Source organism: Cydia strobilella, chromosome 23 (assembly GCF_947568885.1).
Source record: "Cydia strobilella chromosome 23, ilCydStro3.1, whole genome shotgun sequence".
Taxonomy (NCBI): Eukaryota; Metazoa; Arthropoda; class Insecta; order Lepidoptera; family Tortricidae; genus Cydia; species Cydia strobilella.
In genome coordinates, this window is record NC_086063.1 from 8,652,787 (window position 1) to 8,670,675 (window position 17,889).

General features: G+C 37.4%; 1 protein-coding gene across 1 annotated transcript in view; it reads right to left on the minus strand.

Annotated features, from left to right (window-relative positions):
• Window positions 1-504: 504 nt before the first annotated feature.
• LOC134751909 (irregular chiasm C-roughest protein) overlaps window positions 505-17,889 on the minus strand; it is an 87,552-nt gene continuing 70,167 nt past the window's right edge. Inside the window, exons 13-22 of the mRNA XM_063687462.1 lie at window positions 17,309-17,462; window positions 17,026-17,151; window positions 16,437-16,549; window positions 12,788-12,955; window positions 10,572-10,675; window positions 4,141-4,289; window positions 2,274-2,453; window positions 1,652-1,758; window positions 1,272-1,377; window positions 505-547 (exon numbers count right to left, since the gene is read on the minus strand). Coding sequence (XP_063543532.1) covers window positions 510-547; window positions 1,272-1,377; window positions 1,652-1,758; window positions 2,274-2,453; window positions 4,141-4,289; window positions 10,572-10,675; window positions 12,788-12,955; window positions 16,437-16,549; window positions 17,026-17,151; window positions 17,309-17,462 — 1,245 coding nt within the window. The 3' untranslated portion in view covers window positions 505-509. The remainder of the gene's footprint in view (window positions 548-1,271; window positions 1,378-1,651; window positions 1,759-2,273; window positions 2,454-4,140; window positions 4,290-10,571; window positions 10,676-12,787; window positions 12,956-16,436; window positions 16,550-17,025; window positions 17,152-17,308; window positions 17,463-17,889) is intronic.

A 17,889-nucleotide genomic window follows, 5' to 3' on the forward strand; every position in this document is an offset into this window, starting at 1 on the left:
TTTTAATGACACTTATATTTGTAACAGTTACGATAAACATATTAGAAATAATCAAGAAAAACTAATTATGCATGAAGATACATCAAACTATACATAATTAGTTACATATATCTATATCTATTCTGAAATATAATTACAAATAGCAACAAGATTCTCAGTCGGATATTTGAAATTGACTTTTTACAAAACTTTTTAATTCTTAATAATAACACACCACATTTGAAAGTCACTTTGAGTGTCCTTGAAAATTGACGAAGTAAAAATACAGTTTTCGAACTGATTCTTGTAACATTTTTATACCGAACTTTGACACTAGTTTTTTTAACAAAACAACATCATTGTCATTAAAATAATTGTAAAATCTAGTGATTAATATCTAACCACAATTATAGTCAAATGACTATGATGTGTGGTGATCAGATATTAATGACCAGAATTTAACTTTTAGTTCATAGTTTTCACTGTCTCTACTTTCTTAGTTATTTTGGTAAATGTCTTTTAAACTTTTATTACACATGTGTCGCTAGCGGAGATTGGAGGCCATTACCTGAAAAAGATACTAATATTATACTAATATTAATGATCTGTGACATTTGTAAACCCTAAAATAAAAAATAAACAAACACTGAGCATATTTTTAGATTGGAGATCATGGAAAGATACGAAAATGAAATGGGTCCTCAGATGAAAAGGATACTCTAAACTAAATTAACTCTCCGTAAATTTAAAATAAAATAACGCCAAATAAGCGAACAAGATATAAAATTAAGTAACCAAAATATCTACTGTAATCTTTAAATTGAAAATTTGAGCTAAACAGTTGAATGGTTACTTCCATATTTTTATTTTGTATTTAAAAAGTCAAAGCAAACTAAACGCCTGTTACGTCAAAATTATTAGTGACACAAAGGTCAGCACAGTAGGAATAAAACCGCCGCTCGGGAGATACTAAATTAATTTTATATCAAGCAGAAACGTCTGCGAACGATACCTACTATAAAGCTTAGAAACAAATTAAAAGCGGAAAAATTCACTGTCTCGGATGGGACTCGAACCCACGACCACCGGAACGATAGCCCGGTTCTCTTCCAACTGAGCTACCTAGACCTTACACAATACAGCGAATATTTCTATCATATATGAGCCTTAGGGAGACCCTAGCGACATCTACCGTCAGTGTTATATTTCTTAAATGGCTACCGGAGTTCCAAGTCAGTCAAAAGTCAGTCAAGTCTCTAAAATATAAATTAACTAAATGATTTACAACTTACCTTTCTTAGTAACAGTAACAGCGTTGCTAATAGTCCTATTCGATGGGGCTAATATATAATGAGCGCTGGGTGACTGGGGGGTTGCTGATGACGTCGCCACTCCGATCTAAGGAGAAAATGAAACAAAAATTATAATAAGATCATATCTTTCCATTATTTATTTTTACACTTTTTTATTATTACAAGTTTGTATGTAACAACTAAAAATAAGTGAGTTAAACCGTAACCTTGTGTACTCTCTATTATGTTTACTCTGTGATACTAGTATATAGGATCTTTATTATACATGAAACGATTCCAATAAACGTTTTAATCGTAACAAGTCGTTTCAATTACCTCCCACATTACATTACGATGTTAGCCTAAAACCATAAACTCACCGCCGGTTGCGTGCTATCCGTAGACATTGTAGAAGTCGTTATAGGGCTCGTAGCACACTGTGGGGACGCTAAACTTGTCGGGGATGTGATCGAATGTGACGAAGTACCTACAACAAACGGATTTAAAATCATTTTTATAAGAATATCAATACAAAGTTTGATTTATTTCGATTTTTTTATACTTTTCCTAATCAACACTCCATTCAAACCCATCACACTAAAAATTGATAAATTTAAAAAATTATTAAAGTAAAAGATACAACTCAGAATGAACATTTTGAAACACCATACCTTTTTCTTAAACTAGATTGAACAGTTGCAATAGTTCATAGATATAAACTGATTTTAGTAGTAGTAATAGTAGTAAACTCTTTATTGTACAAAAATACATATTAAAAAAACACAAACTTAATAAGAAGTACAAAGGCGAACTTATCCCTTCGAGAGATAACCTATATAACCTTTGAGTAGATAAGGACAGAGTGAAAAGATGGTAACAAATGCAGCAAAATGTACAACAAGGTACCAGAAAGACAAAGGAGAAGAAAAGGACCAGGGGATTCTACAACTGAATTTGGACATTACGAATTGACACGAATGCTTTTGGGTCTTAAAACCTCACCTGACGGCATCACAACGGAACTTCGCACAGACGAGTAGGGCGGAGGCGCGGGAGTTGATGCAGGCTTCGCCGTGTTTACAGTGAAGCCTAAAGCCCCTGATCGTAGGTGGGGGTTGCCGTATGTAGCGGCGTAGCGGAGGTCAACTCCTTGGATGATGCCGCCGTTTGGTACCCGACTCACTAGGGAACAAGATAAGCTTTTTATTAAAAGTAACATTAGTAGTTTTTTATTTTATTACAGACGATTCATGGTGTATTTAAGAATACAAACAGTGCTTGTAATTAAGTGAGGTTATTTCTTTAGTTTTATTATATATATTTGTGTTGTGTTTAATAAAAAACAATCGGTATCGATTAAAATAAAGATGGCTTAATATATTCAATTAAATGTAAGTCCTCAATTAGAGGTAAATTAGTTCAGTATCTCTAAAATATGTTTAAAAAAAAATTTCGCTGCACATTGCATAATGATTAATTTCGTCAAATAAGAATTTATTTTTATTTTATATAGGGGTATGGCTATTGCTTAAACGTCTAAACTATTACGGAGGAGACAAAAAATCTGAGCTCTTGACACCAAAAGTCGAGTTGGTGCATATACTTTGTGATTTTTGGCTTGGCTTTAGATTTCCCTCCAAAATAGCTTAAGTAGTAATTTAAAGTAACTTTATCACGACAGCATTTTTATCCTAAAAACGTTTACTCACGCTTAATTAAAAATGAATGAATTAAAATGCTAGTTGCACGAAAAATAAGTACAATTTTTCAGCAATTGAGAACACAAAACAGTGTTTCCATAAACGAATTACAGTTAAATTCATTTCATCAGGGACTGGAACGAGTTCTTTGTAAACTAATAGTCAGAAAAAATGAAAATATAACCTAGTTTTCAATATAATTTAGTTTTAGGATTATATTCTAGGTCATTTCGGTTAAAAGACTGAATGAGCTTCATTTTGTACTTATCTTGTAACTTTTTAATTATTTTGGATTCAAAATAAAGTACTGTAAAACATTACACGAAAATGAGTCATTAATTAAATAAAAAGTAAATTAACATTAAGCACTACCACTTAATTTTTTTATTCATATTAAATAAAGCTATTTTTAAACTAAATTAGAGCTAGTTCAAGAATAAAAGAAAAATTAACTAATGATATGGTTTTTGCTTCAACGAAATATTCGTGTTGTGATTGTCTAAAATAAAAAGTAGTTTTTTTTTCATTTCAATTAGATACTAATTAGCTAGAGACAATTTTTAATTAGGTACAAAGAGAACCACTCTAATTATAATCCCGTTATATTCTAAGGCTGTATCGACCCCTATTGACCCCTGTTAATGATTTTACAGTTTATCACCCTTTAGTATCAAAACAAAAACATGATTAAGGTACCTACCGTTCGAATATTGTATGTAATAATGTATGTATGTATGTATGTCGCAGTATGTACGTCTTAAGGTTTTCTTGTAAAACACAATTTTATAATCTAACCTAACTCTTTGACCGCCAAACACGGCTTCTAACAAAATGGCAATACATTGTGACGTAACATTGTGTGTAATTGTGATTGTTACGTCGCCATGTAACGGCGCTATTGCTTAGAAGCCGTTTGCTTTTGCTTATTGCTTAGTTTTTTGTTTCCTTTGGCCTATGACACAAGATGTCACTCACCGTCCGCAAACGTGTTAACCCTTAAATGCATAATGATGTATATATGCATCGTATATTTGATGGTCCGTGGCTCAATATGCAGCTATCCAAAATATTATTCCCTCAATCTATACAACATGACACATCTATTTCAATTTATTAAAAAGTAAAACAAAAAATCATGCATTTAAGGGTTAAGAAAGTAAAAATCTTACCTTCAGTGGTCGGCAACCCAAGGTTGTTTAACGCGTTGCTACTATCCTGCCTTTTGCGTTGCAGCGAGTTGTTCTGCGACCCATTCCCAGGGTTAAATTGGACTGTTGAAGACGTATCCACGCTCCTTGGAAGACTTCCGTTGACAGATCTACAACAATGAGACAAAAATATGATGATTAAGAGTCACACGAACCCGCGACCGAAAAGCCGCTCCCATACAATCCGACCGACTACAGCAGGCCACAAATTAAATACGTATCCTGTTTTTTGCTCAAGATTGATTTTTATTTTAGAGCTTTATGGTGGCCAGACCGATTTTTTCAATCATTTTTTTCTTAAAAATTGTCAACAACTTGAGAAAAAAGTTAAAGATTATGCTCTACAACGATCGCTTGTGGAGAATAATCTTTAGCTCTCTTCTCAAAAAAAATAGTTTATCTGATACTGATTCTATAATAGTGTAACACGTGCTATTAACATTTTTACAAACAAAGACATGGCCTAGATGGTGAATGTTATCAACTATGGTGCTAGCTATTAGAAATAAACAGAAAAAATCGATTATTTCGAAAACCACAAAACTTTTACTAGACCTATAAGTGCATTTTCTGGACCAGCCTTGCCCCTGTCGTTAGAAAGTCATCTATTAATTACTGGGCACACAATATATGTTGGAAACTAAAAAAATTTAACAACGTAAACGTACTCTACTTTACTCCAAACATAAACATCCTTTCGGGACTAATTCATTCATTTTTAATTCGAATGACTCACAAATTGGACAACAGAGGCACTAAAATAAATTTGCTCGCAATTGACAAACACAATTCATCAAAAGTGTACGCCTGACGGCATGTTATGGTGTCACATTACTCAAATGAGTCAAATAAACTGGACGTAGATCACAAATTACCACTAGACAGCGCATTTGATACTTTTATTTTTTTTATTTTTACACGACATTAAAATGTTATTGATGATTTCTTACCACTGAAATGTGCAAATGCTCGCCATAGACCACAATTTATTACTAGATAAATTATGTAATTTAATGTAGTAACTAAGCAACATACCTAGTTAATTTTATTAATTAATTAATTGATACTCGTATTACCTAGGTGCTGACATTTTTGTTCCCATTTAATAGAAGTGTTTAGGGCCTTTGTTGCCTGACAATATATGATGTTTGTTTTTTTGTTTGTAACCAATCGATCCAATTCAGAAGCGTTGTCTCTAGCTACGCCATCTATTTCGCTGTCGCCTTTCCATACCCATTATTTTATTGTTACGCTATTTAGAAGGGGATAATCAGTTACTGAGCCTTACCTGTTAGGAGCTAATTTGTCCGCGCTGAGTGTGGGCGATTGTACTAGCAAAGACCCGGGGGTGTAATCGTGGCCATAGTGCACGTTTCTATGTTTCTATGCAATGGACGTTTCTTCCGTCTCAAGTTTCGTGCGGCGCGCCATATATTTTGTCAACAATTTCTTGGTTTTATCATTTTGGCAGATCATCGATCCACTTGTGTTTTCTCTGGCTATGACCTCCAGTTCGCTGTCGCCATCAAGACCCATTCTGTTTCAGTTGCAGTATTTGGTAGGGGTGCCGTGTGGTGTCGGGCGAGAATAGCACCACCCCCTTTCTTCTCGTGGGTGTCGTAAGAGGCGACTAAGGGATTACGGCTGAAGTGTGTCTTACGAAACACTAAGCCCCGAGACGCTGACACCAAGTCTCAAAAAAGAAGGAAAACTAATAATAAACCCGGATCTGGAGCCACCGTTTAGGCGCAAGCCAGGCACCTGCGGCCAAACCGGCACCACACGTACTGACTTGTCATTCCTGTGGAACATGTCGGGGAGGAGAGAGAGGGTGGTGCGGGTTCTGGGCAAGCCCGTGTTGCCATAAAGTCGTCTGTCCCAGGCGCAGCAGCATCCGCGGAGAGGGCACTTCGCCCACCTGCCTTGCAGGGGGGAAACAACACGGGGAGTGGCAGTTACCGGTTATAAGTCCGCACGAATAGGCGTCGCATGTGCGGGCGCCAGGGGCCACTCCCGACAGTAGGAGGATCCATCGAAGATCCACTGATCAGTTACCGCCTGCTTGAAGTCGGGCAATCCTCGACCAATAAGGTACTGATCCGCCTCAGCGTTAATTTGTCCTGTCTGGGTGAACGGGACACAAGCTTTACGGCTGGACGTTGACGCTGTAACACCAACCACCTGCTCAGAATGGAAACAAAACTTTCAAAAGCGACAATAATTCTTCCTTCATGCGCTACGCGACATGGAATGTCCGAACAATGAGGACAGGTTTTCCGAACACCTGCGAAAACTTTGATTGCGCGCAAGATCTGCGCAAAACTTACAATATTGACGCGGAACTCAACAGGTTAAACGTCGATATTGCAGCTTTACAGGAAACCAGGATTGAAGATGAGGGCTCTTTGCGCGAAGCTAATTACACTTTTTACTGGAAGGGCAAGAGTTCTTCGGAAACACGGGAGCATGGGGTAGGATTTGCGGTCCGTAATCATCTTCTTGATGCAATAGAGACACCTGTAGGTGTGTCTGAGCGCATCATGGTCTTGCGTCTTAATACGAAAAGCGGCTACGTCACTTTGATCTCCGCTTACGCACCGACGCTCAACTCCCAACCCGAGGCCAAGGACCGATTTTATGACCAGCTCGATGAACTAGTTCGCGGGGTGCGTTCATCCGATAGGCTTCACATTATGGGCGACTTTAACGCTAGGGTCGGCCAGGATAATACTGACTGGCCCGATTGCCTAGGTGCGCATGGTATAGGTAAGCTAAACGACAACGGACAACGACTGCTGGAGTTCTGCTCAAAATATCAACTGTGCGTCACCAATACATTTTTCAAAGGAAAATTAATGCGAAAAGTCTCCTGGATGCACCCTCGCTCAAAACACTGGCATCAGTTAGACCTTGCTCTTACCAGAAGGAGGGACCTGCGGGAAACGCTCCATACACGGACGTTCCATAGCGCCGATTGCGACACTGACCATAGTCTTGTTTCCACCAAGGTCCGATTAGTCCCAAAAAAGATTCATTCGTCTAAGCCTCTTGGTCGAAGGAAGATCAATCTTTTTAAGACCCGGGACTTGGAGGCATTGGAGTTGTTTGGGACTACGGTCCGCGACGAAATATCGGCATGGGACAGTTCCGTATCAGCGCAAGTCGAATGGGAAAAAATAAAGTCCCTTCTCACAGACACCGCAGGGAAAGTTTTTGGGTACCAGAAGGCAAAGTCACACGACTGGTAACTTGAAAATGAGGAGCACTTACTACCCCTTATTGACTTAAAACGGCAGGCTTTCTTAAACTTCCGTCTTAATCCTTGCGATGCTGCACGGGCAGAGCTCAAAAAGGCGAAAGCCTCACTCCAGCGTAGCTCTCGCTTCTATGCAAACGCATATTGGACAGAACTCTGTCAAGTAATTCAGACGTGTGCAGACGCAGGAAACATAGGCGGTGTTTACGAAGGCATTAAGCGAGCTCTTGGCCCTATTATAAAAAAGACGGCCCCTCTAAAGGAAGCTGACGGCTCTGTCATAACAAACAGCAGTCGCCAGATGGCAAGATGGGTGGAACATTACACCGGGCTCTACTCCTGTCCAGTCGACATTCAACCAGAAACTATGGGACTACTCCCGGTCCTGGATACTTGGCACGAGTTGGACTCCGCACCTACCATAGAGGAACTCCACCTGGCCGTCAAACAGCTTAAAAACGGTAAAAGTCCGGGCAAGGACGAAGTGTACACCGAAATCGTCAAGATTAAGTGCATCCTTCCCGTCCTTCACAACAACCTGACCAAATGTTGGGAACAGGGCTGCGTGCCTCAAGACATGCGCGACGCTAATATCGTCACTCTTTACAAAGGCAAAGGCGACCGCGGTGATTGCAATAATTACCGTGGAATATCCCTGCTTAGCATCGTCGGCAAAACTTTTGCTAGGACCACCTTGGCTAAACTACAAAAGCTGGCTGACCGCGTATATCCAGAGGCACAATGCGGCTTTCGGGCCCAACGGTCAACTGTCGATATGATATTTTCGCTTAGACAGTTACAGGAAAAGTGTAGGGAGCAAAAGAGTCCTGTAGTCGTAGCTTTTGTCGACCTTAACAAGGCCTTTGACACTGTGAGCAGAGAGGGGCTATACTCGGTTCTTGTCAGTATTGGTTGCCCTCCAAAGCTCCTGAAGATAGTAAAATCATTCCACGAGGGTATGGAAGCCACAATCCTACACAACGGTGAAACATCTGCTCCCTTCGACGTCCGCCGAGGCGTTCGACAAGGTTGTGTATTGGCACCTACTCTCTTCGGAATATTCTTTTCTGTACTCTTGAAGGTTGCTTTTGGAGACGACCTACAGGGCATACACCTGTACACAAGATCCGACGGTCAGATGTATAACTTAACGAGGCTTAAGTCCAAACGCCATAGAGCGGACTTATTTGTAGACAGCCTTCTCTTCGCTGACGATGCTGCTTTCGTCGCTCACAGTGAGTCTGCAGACAATCATGGACAATTTTTCAAAAGCCTGTGACCTCTTTTCCATGTCCATTAATGCCAAGAAAACCGTCATACTAGCGCAAGGGTGTTCAGCACAGCCAAAGATCATGCTTAACGGCGCGCCTCTCGAGGTGGTCAGCAAGTTTTGTTACCTTGGCTCGCTTGTATCGAGCAATCTCTCGCTTGACGCGGAGATCGACTCTCGCATCGGCAGAGCAGCCACTACGTTCGGGAGGCTCCGTGCAAGGGCTTGGGACAACAATCATCTCACGGTAAAAACGAAAATGCTTATTTACCAAGCGTGTGTCCTAAGCACACTTCTGTACGGAGCGGAATCCTGGACAACTTACGCAAAACAAGAACGCCGGCTGAACACCTTTCACATGCGCTGTCTGCGGAGCATACTTGGCATCACATGGAAGGATCGCGTGACAAACGAGTCTGTTCTAGGCCAGGCACAGCTCCCTAGTATCACAGCCATACTAAAGAAGAGACGACTGAGGTGGCTTGGGCATGTGCATCGTATGGAACGGACTCGTTTACCACGTCAAATCCTGCTAGGAGAGATCGCAGACGCAAAAAGACCGGTCGGGCGGCTAATGCTGCGCTTTAAAGATTGTGTCAAGCGTGATATGGTTGCCTTTAATATCCCATGCAACCAATGGCAGAAACTGGCCGAAGACCGACCCATGTGGCGTCGTGTTGTCCATGATGGCCAATCCAAGCACGACGATGCCTGGTTTACCTACTTGAAAGAAAAACGCTTGGGGCGCCACGAGCAGGCCTCCAACCCCCGCCCACCTGGGGGAGCATACACCTGCCGCGTGTGTGGACGAGGGATCCTCTCCCGCATAGGGCTACACAGCCACGAACGCAAGTGTCGTTACCGGGATGCTGCTTAAAACATCTGGCACAGATGAAAAGGCCTATTATTATTATTATTTGGTAGGGGATAATCTATGTTTGCCTGTGAAGATACTCATGTGTGCCTTACCTGTTAGGAGTTAATTTGTCCGCGCTAAGCGTGGGGGATTGTACTCGCAAAGACCCGGGAGTGTAATCGTGCCCGTTGTGCAATATTCGTAGGTAGGTAGGTAGTTGGGTAGGTAGGTAGGTGCCTAAGAGCAAATGTCGGAGCGAACAGCTGTAGTATTTGATAGAGAATAGTCTGTGAGCCTTCGAAATATGGGGCTGGAGGCGAATGCTTAGGATACCCTGGACGGCCATGCGCACAAATATATGCCAATTCCCTCACACTTCACAGATTGGCATCATAAAACGTCTTTCCACCATATACAAACAGGTTGCTTTTCTACTTTGGCCATGTTATGCATATATTTGATGCAAGTTTAGAAAAAGTGATCGTGCTCGGAAAAGTGGAAGTCGCAAAAACTACCCAAACAACTAGATAATCTGACCAAGTTAAGAAGGCCTCTGGTAAACTCCATCCAGATACATTCCGGGGAGAGCGCACAGGAACTGCACGACCTGATCCCACCTTCCCCTTTCCATCATCGCACATCCAGGCGCGGGGAGCGAATGCACTGGTTCGTGGTCCACATTCAATTTGTTCGGACGAAACGTTTTGCTTCCTCCTTTTTGGTACGAACGGTTAAGGAATGGAATGCGCTCCCGCCATCTGTATTCCCTGATCAATATGACCTCGGTCTCTTTAAAACAAGAGTGAATAGGCTGAGCCGGTGAGCTCCATCTTAGGCCCTGTCTTGTCTTCACTTTCCATCAGGTGTGACTAGGGCCAATCGCCGATCAGTTTATTAAAAAAAAAGCGTCGGCTACCTAAGACCGATGGAGACAAATCCAAGGAACTGCAAAACCAAGTGGTCACGATTCTCGGTAATGAGGGATCTAGAAAGAAGTGAACGAGCCTTACCTGTTAGGTGTTAATTTGTCCGCGCTAAGCGTGGGGGATTGTACTCGCAAAGACCCGGGGGTGTAATCGTGGCCGTAGTGCACGTAGGTCTGGTAACTGTTTACCTGCGGACAAAAAAGAATGTCAAATCGAAGTTACGAGTGAAACAATAAATAAAAAATCAAAAGTAGTACAACCGTAAAGATAATTAATAACAAAATTAGAATTAAATGTAACCGTAAAACTACCTACAAAACTAAAACTAATACTTAAAAACATGGGTGACTTAGTCCAATATGTTTGTGCTAGACTAAATAAACCCAGGTACGACTATTTTATAGTTACATTAATCTATTTTGAAATAAAAATGCTCGTGTAAATAAATTTAATTGTATTATTACCCGCTTATTCACAGATTTACAAAAGTTCAGAGCATTTACAAATAATCTGGCTAGTCACTGCTAATATAATTGTTTTAGTTTACGTAGTTTTAGTATATAATTAATTGTTGACGTAGTGGAGTTTTAAATTAACTTTATTTAGCTGAATAGAAAATTAATAATTACTTATATTTTGTGTGAAAATTTAACTAATAGACTATTACTTGCTCCGCATAACAATTTAATAATTTAAATGAGTTTTATAATTATCAAGTGGCAAACAATGGCGTAGAATGGTTAAACTAATATAATTATACGTTCAAATTTGAGTAAATACAAAGTTTTCTGTTAAATCGAAATTACGCTCTCGTTTTAAAACGACATTATAAAATAATTATAATTAATTAATTAAATTAAATTAAATTAAATATTATAAGGACATTCTTACACAAATTGACTAAGTCCCACGGTAAGTTCAAGAAGGCTTGTGTTGAGGGTTACTCAGACAATGATATATGTAATATACAGATACTTAAATACATAGAAAACATCCATGACTCAGAAACAAATATCTGTGCTCATCACACAAATAAATTCCCTTACCGGGATTCAAACCCAGAACCATCGGCTTCATAGGCAGGGTCACTACCCACTAAGCCAGACCGGTCGTCAGACATGAAATCTGACATAAACATTCAAGTAGCATAATAAATCTATGACTGGTACTAGTTTTCTTTGCTAGTTTTATTTGCAACGAAAACTAGTACCTGTCAGACACAGATATAATTATTATGTTACGTAAAGACTTATGTCAAGTTCCATGTAGGTAATTTAAACAAGTCATTTTAAAATGATAACGTAACCAATTGTATGGGAGCGGCTATTTGGCGGTAGGTTTGTAAGACTTTTAAAATTAAAAACTGATATTTTTTCTTTATAAAATCTAATGTAAAAAATGTCATTGTATAACTGTAAGGAAATACTTTCAAAGTTCAAAACGGCAATCAATTAATTAAACCCCCGAATTGCAATTGATCCCAAAATTTCCATTGAAAAGCATTTAAATCGAGTTTTCCTTGTAAAACATAATTGTAATTTTAGAAGAATAAAGACCGGAAAATTCCTCTTTCACACTGATAGGTTAAATTGATTCTTTCCGGCATTGATTCCTTTATCTTAATTTTTTCATAACAGAGTATTGTTCTTGCATTTAGTTTGATTTTTTTTTATTAAATCAGAACCTTTTTACTTTGTTTTTTGCATGCTACAGTTAAATTGGCAGTTATGTGCATACTTTTCTTTTAATAAAAAAAACTTGGTCTTATTATTTTCTTCGCCATATTTTTTTTTGCTAAGGAAAAGTAATGCGACACAAATTAAGGCAAATACTATTTAAATTCATCTGACGTGTGAATGTCACGCCCTCGGCAGACAGAGAATGAAGGATTTTGGAGCATCCTGAAAAGTTACGCGTTTCTGAGAAAAACCAAATTATGACTAACGAAAATGTGGACAAACAATACATTAGCTGGAAGACTACAATACATTAGCATACACAGGTTAGCTGGAAGAGATCCCTAAAGGGAATAAGTTCGCCTTTGTACACATTTACTGTACCTCTGTGTTTTCTGTGTTATGTACTTGTTTTGTGCAATAAAGTGTTTACTACTACTACTACTACTACTACTACTACTACTACTACTACTACTACTACTCCTAATACTACTACTACTACTACTACTACTACTACTACTACTACTCCTAATACTACTACTACTACTACTACTACTACTACATTATGACTTGAAACCTTATGGGAAATAATAGAGACCCCTTAGATTCATCTAAAAATCTCACCTTGTAACAATCCGCATATGCCGGGTCCGTATAGTCATTACTATATCTATAAGGCTGGTAGTTATTCTGACTTATAGAGTTGAGGGGCACAGAGCCGGCCAGTGGTATGCCACTGCCAAGCTTGGCGTTGGAGCAAAGCGTGCTGTCTGAGCCTGTGTTGGGGTAGTCCTGTGAAAGAAAAGGAGTGTTAGGTCTTAACAACTCAACCGTAATGAAATGAAATGAAATGAAAAAAAAGAAATAAAAAAAGTCTTAAGAAAGTAAAAATAAATAAATATTAAAAAAAAGTAAAAAAAGTAAAAGTAGAAAGTCTTAAAGGGCCCACTAACTACCAGTCCGCCGGACGATATCGGCTTGTCAGTTAGAACAAAAATTTGACAATTCCGAACAACTGACAGGCCGATATCGTCCGGCGGATTGATAGTCAGTGGGCCCCTTTAGGAACATAAAACTCAATAAACGTTTGTTAAAATTTGTCCCTTTTTAACCAGTACACGATAACGACAGATAAGGACAAGGGCTTGTTATATTTAAATAGATTTATGAATAACACCAATAGTAGTTATAGTAAATAAACAAATAATTGTCATACACGCTTGGCACGTATTGGGAAGCAAAGTTTTAGGCTGATTGCTGACGACTCGTTTTTTTTCAAGTTACGTTTTTTACAAAGTATTATTGAGATTAACGTTAATTATTAAATTATTAATTTATTCACGACATGCATGGTCGCCCTAAAATCAGAACTAAACTACCGATATTATGTGTCAAATTGAGAGTCATCACTTTATTTTCATCATAACCAAAACATAAATGACAGCTCATTACGGTGAATGAGATTTATGTTTATTAATTAGGTGTTGTAGTAACCATGGTTGTAGAGAATTAAGTTTGTCCTCACCTAAAAGCAAAAAAATCAGAAATAGTGTGGTATGTTTCAACTAAATACGACGGTGATCGATCAATCAACAGTAAAGTTACTGAGTGTGCAGGATTAGTCCTGCTCACGTCTCATGAATCACCCTGTAGTAAAAGTTGTTCAGTATGATCTATATAATATATTCATAATATATAAGAAAACATACATTTTTTTTTTACAAATTGAATACTGCTCCTCATAGTAGTTATGCAAATAGTCTAGTAACAATAAAAATGTTACAGTAAACCTTTATTTATAGCTTAAAATACTTTAAATAATGTTACGGTTTAGACACTTGTTTTAGTCACTCGCGCGACATGTTTCGGGTGACGCGGCGCGCGGCAGTACGCGATACACGGCCGTCGTGAACGCTGCTCGCACTGTTAGTGCTTGAGAAATAAGACCTAGGCTCTCCGAAACATGTCGTGTGAGTGACTAAAACAAGTGAGTCTGAACCGTAAAATTAATGTTAGTATGTCTCACAACAACAGTTTGAATTCGCTTAAAATACTTATTTAAATTTGACCGACGTCTTGTCATTTAAAACATTCAACAAAACTGGCGAATATTTTGTGTACAAAAAACTCCAACCACTCTTTTGTTTCCAAGCGTTCGGTAAATTCCATTAAATCAATTATTTTTAAAAGCCACTATTGTCCCCTGTCAAAGGCTATTTAATTATTCAAATATCGTGTTTTTAACTTTTTTTTACGTGGTTTTGTTCGTGTTACGAAAAAGTTCCATGTCAGCTAACAATAAGTATATTTAAGATAAGCATCTAACTATACTAAAATGTAATAAAGTCTCTTAATTGTTAACAATGAACAAATTAAGGAGCTAAAAAGGTAACATTGTCTTATTAAGAGTTAAAAAGTACTTTCGGGCAATAAACGTGTATTTTGTTCGTTATTGCCCTATTAAAGCTAATGGTTTAAGCGTTGTTACATCATTTTGTTAAATATGGTATTAACTTTATTTAAAAGCTAACGAAAATATAATTTTACATTGCTGGACAGTGGTTAATGTGTTCTGACCATAATTACATTACAATACTATTTTACAAACACAAATTTAAAACTATTTAACTAACCTAAGACCCGTTCTGTGGCATGCCGGGTCCAAAAGTCCCCATCACACTCGCAGCGATGCCGCGCTGTATGGCAATGGAGACTTGTTGGACAAGCCAAGAATAAATTAATTAAATAAAATATTATCGCTAATTTTATGGATGTAATTTCAATTTATAATTATTTATTTGGTATATCTGGAAAACCGTCTATTCTGCAATCTTATACGAGTATTTAGTTAGAAAATATTATTTTATCTCAACTATTATATCTAGATTCAGTATTAAATAAATGGTGAAGGCGAAAGTGGCCAAATATATCGTGCCACACATTTCCAAGCTTTGATTCTACCTGCACGCCTCTATTTTTAACATAATTACACATGGATGTAACAATACTACTTTAAACATCATTTTCTATTCGATGCTGACTTTGATTTGAGTTTTGTTAAATATTTTTGTATTTATACTAGTTTGGTCAATTGTGATGTAAATACACAATCTCATAAAAGAAAACCTTTAATAGTTGTCGACGTTTCTTCATTAATTTTTCTATTTTGATCACTTCAACTTCCAAGTAACTAGTACCTGTTTTAAATTAAAACTCTTCTCATAGTTCATAAACTCGCTAAGATCCAAATAAACTTATCAAACTACCCTCTAGCTTACAATTGCATTCAAACTTTTGAATCGCAACTCCGCTTGGCCAATTAGCCAATCAGAATGCTTCAAAATAGTTTCTCTGCAAATGTTGAACTTTGCTAAATAGACTTATGCTAATGGCAACGTGGGCTTTTATTTGGTATTTCAGGTGCATTTATGCATCTGGAAAGGCATAACAATACGAATAATAGCAACACAAGTTTTGTTTAAAGCCTGACCAGTAATATATGATCATTGTCAAGAGGGAGAGATTATTTTGAGCTTCTATTTAGTAGCTAAAGGTTCTAAATTCTATAAAAAAAAAGCTGATTCTGGGTCTCACAAGGACAAACTTTTAGTTCACTATTTGACTTTTTTGACCGACAATATTTGCCGAAAGCACTTTTGTGCATAACTGCCCTAAAGGTTAAACGAATTCAGTATGTGGGTGTGTTTTATATATATGTGGCTTTCCAACAGAGAAGGGTCCTTATGCTTCATGTGCAATAAGGACCATGCTATCCGAATTTATGTTGGAATTTTAGGCGAAAAACTCCTAATTGAACTTGCAGCATAAGGACCCTTGGAAAGCCACATATAATTATGATTACTCAAACATGTTATAATTCAACTTACGTTATGAGAAAACAATCAGATAAATAAAATTTTAAGGGTAACTAAGCGCGCAAAGTGTAAAACTTAGTAAGAGTAACAATAAATGCTCTGTAATACTAATATCACTTTTTAATAGCAGTATAAAACAAACTTTAAACTTTGAAAGTAACCTGGAAGTACTAATTATAGATTTTGAAAGACAGTGGAAAATAACACCTCAACCAACAACTGCTGCATTATTAGACATATTGCTACCTATAACAGTGCCTTGAGGTACACCAGTATAATTTTTGTGCGAAGAATTTACGCATTTCTTAAACTGGTTAAATTGAAGCGATTGCTAACTAAACTATAGGATTAGCAATCAAAATGATTCCAATTTCCGAAGTAACTTTATCAATACTTACAACTTCACAACTTCCGTTAGCTTGTCGAAGTTCAAGTTTGAGATCGCTGATATTGGAGTTTCTGTCGTTTTCTTTATACAGTTCTTCCGCTGTCACTGTCACATCGGGTTTTTCTGAAACAACACAAATTGATGAAGTCCCAAAAACTTTATTCCGTTGCCTTTTAATACACGTGTCAAACATCTCGGGATAAATAAAATTGATGAGACGTCAAAAAACTAAGTTCGTAACTAAATGAAATGGAACGAAATTTTTAGCTTTTTTGTAGCAAAATATTGAATGATTGCTGTTAAAAAGAGAATTTGATTTCGTATTTTGTGAATGAAGTATTTTAATAACGAATGTTAAATATTCAATTAATGTAATTATCGATTTAGATTCGTTCAGTTTTATAAATTTGTTAAGGGGATAAAAGCATACCCTCTGGTGATATTATGATTTAAATAATATCATAATTTACGACAGAATTTTACACAATTGTCATAACGTTATTTTCTTAACGACTTTTAACATAATAATGTTCACGTGAATGTACCTATATACTTAGTAAGTACTCCGTCCGTATAATTATTGTAAAAAAATAAGGTACCTGTAACTTGCGTTTGCTTATTCTTCCTCTGCTTCCTTTGACATAATATTACTAGCATTATTAATGCTGCCACCATTATAGTTCCCGACGTTACCCCGAACAGAATTATTAGTAGCGGAAACGTTTCTGCAACAAAATTGTGTTACTTTGTTAACTCTAAATATACCATTGCTCTGAATTATTTGCTATCACTATGATCACCAATATTTTTAACTGATTATTGTTTTTCAATTATATCTCCTTTAACAACATTAAATCTTGTAATAAACTTGTAATAACTTACTATTAGGCTTCAATATTATATCTATCGCATCGCTTCCATACTCATTGGACACATTACAACGATATGTTCCGAAGTGTTTGGATTGGCTTTCTCGTATGATCAGAGTCGAGTTTATGACACCGCCTGGCTGCGCGTCTTCGAGGAATGCGTAATCCTGTTGACAAAATATAACACTTTGTAATTTTTCCTCAGTCACCCGTTGACCACGAACGCTGTAAAGGGTTCGAAACGTCGGGATGTGTTATAAATTCAATATACGCGATATAATCCGTTTTCATAGTTTTATTTCATGAGTAACTATCGCGGTAACCGAAGACAATATTAAAATATAAATAGTTATAATAGTATCTATAGATTTTTGTATTAATAATAGGATGGAATTTAAGAATAGGATCAATAATAGCCTTATGTTGTTGGTTCGTGGTACCTATAAAAAAAGGAAACTTCTTTTATAATATAATATCATCGTCTTGTTCATAATAATACAATTTCGAATCAAAACATTCATCAATGTCATTGTTATAATTTCTATTAATAAACTTTTCTCTATCCTAAGTTCAAATCCAGTGCCTCCTACATCA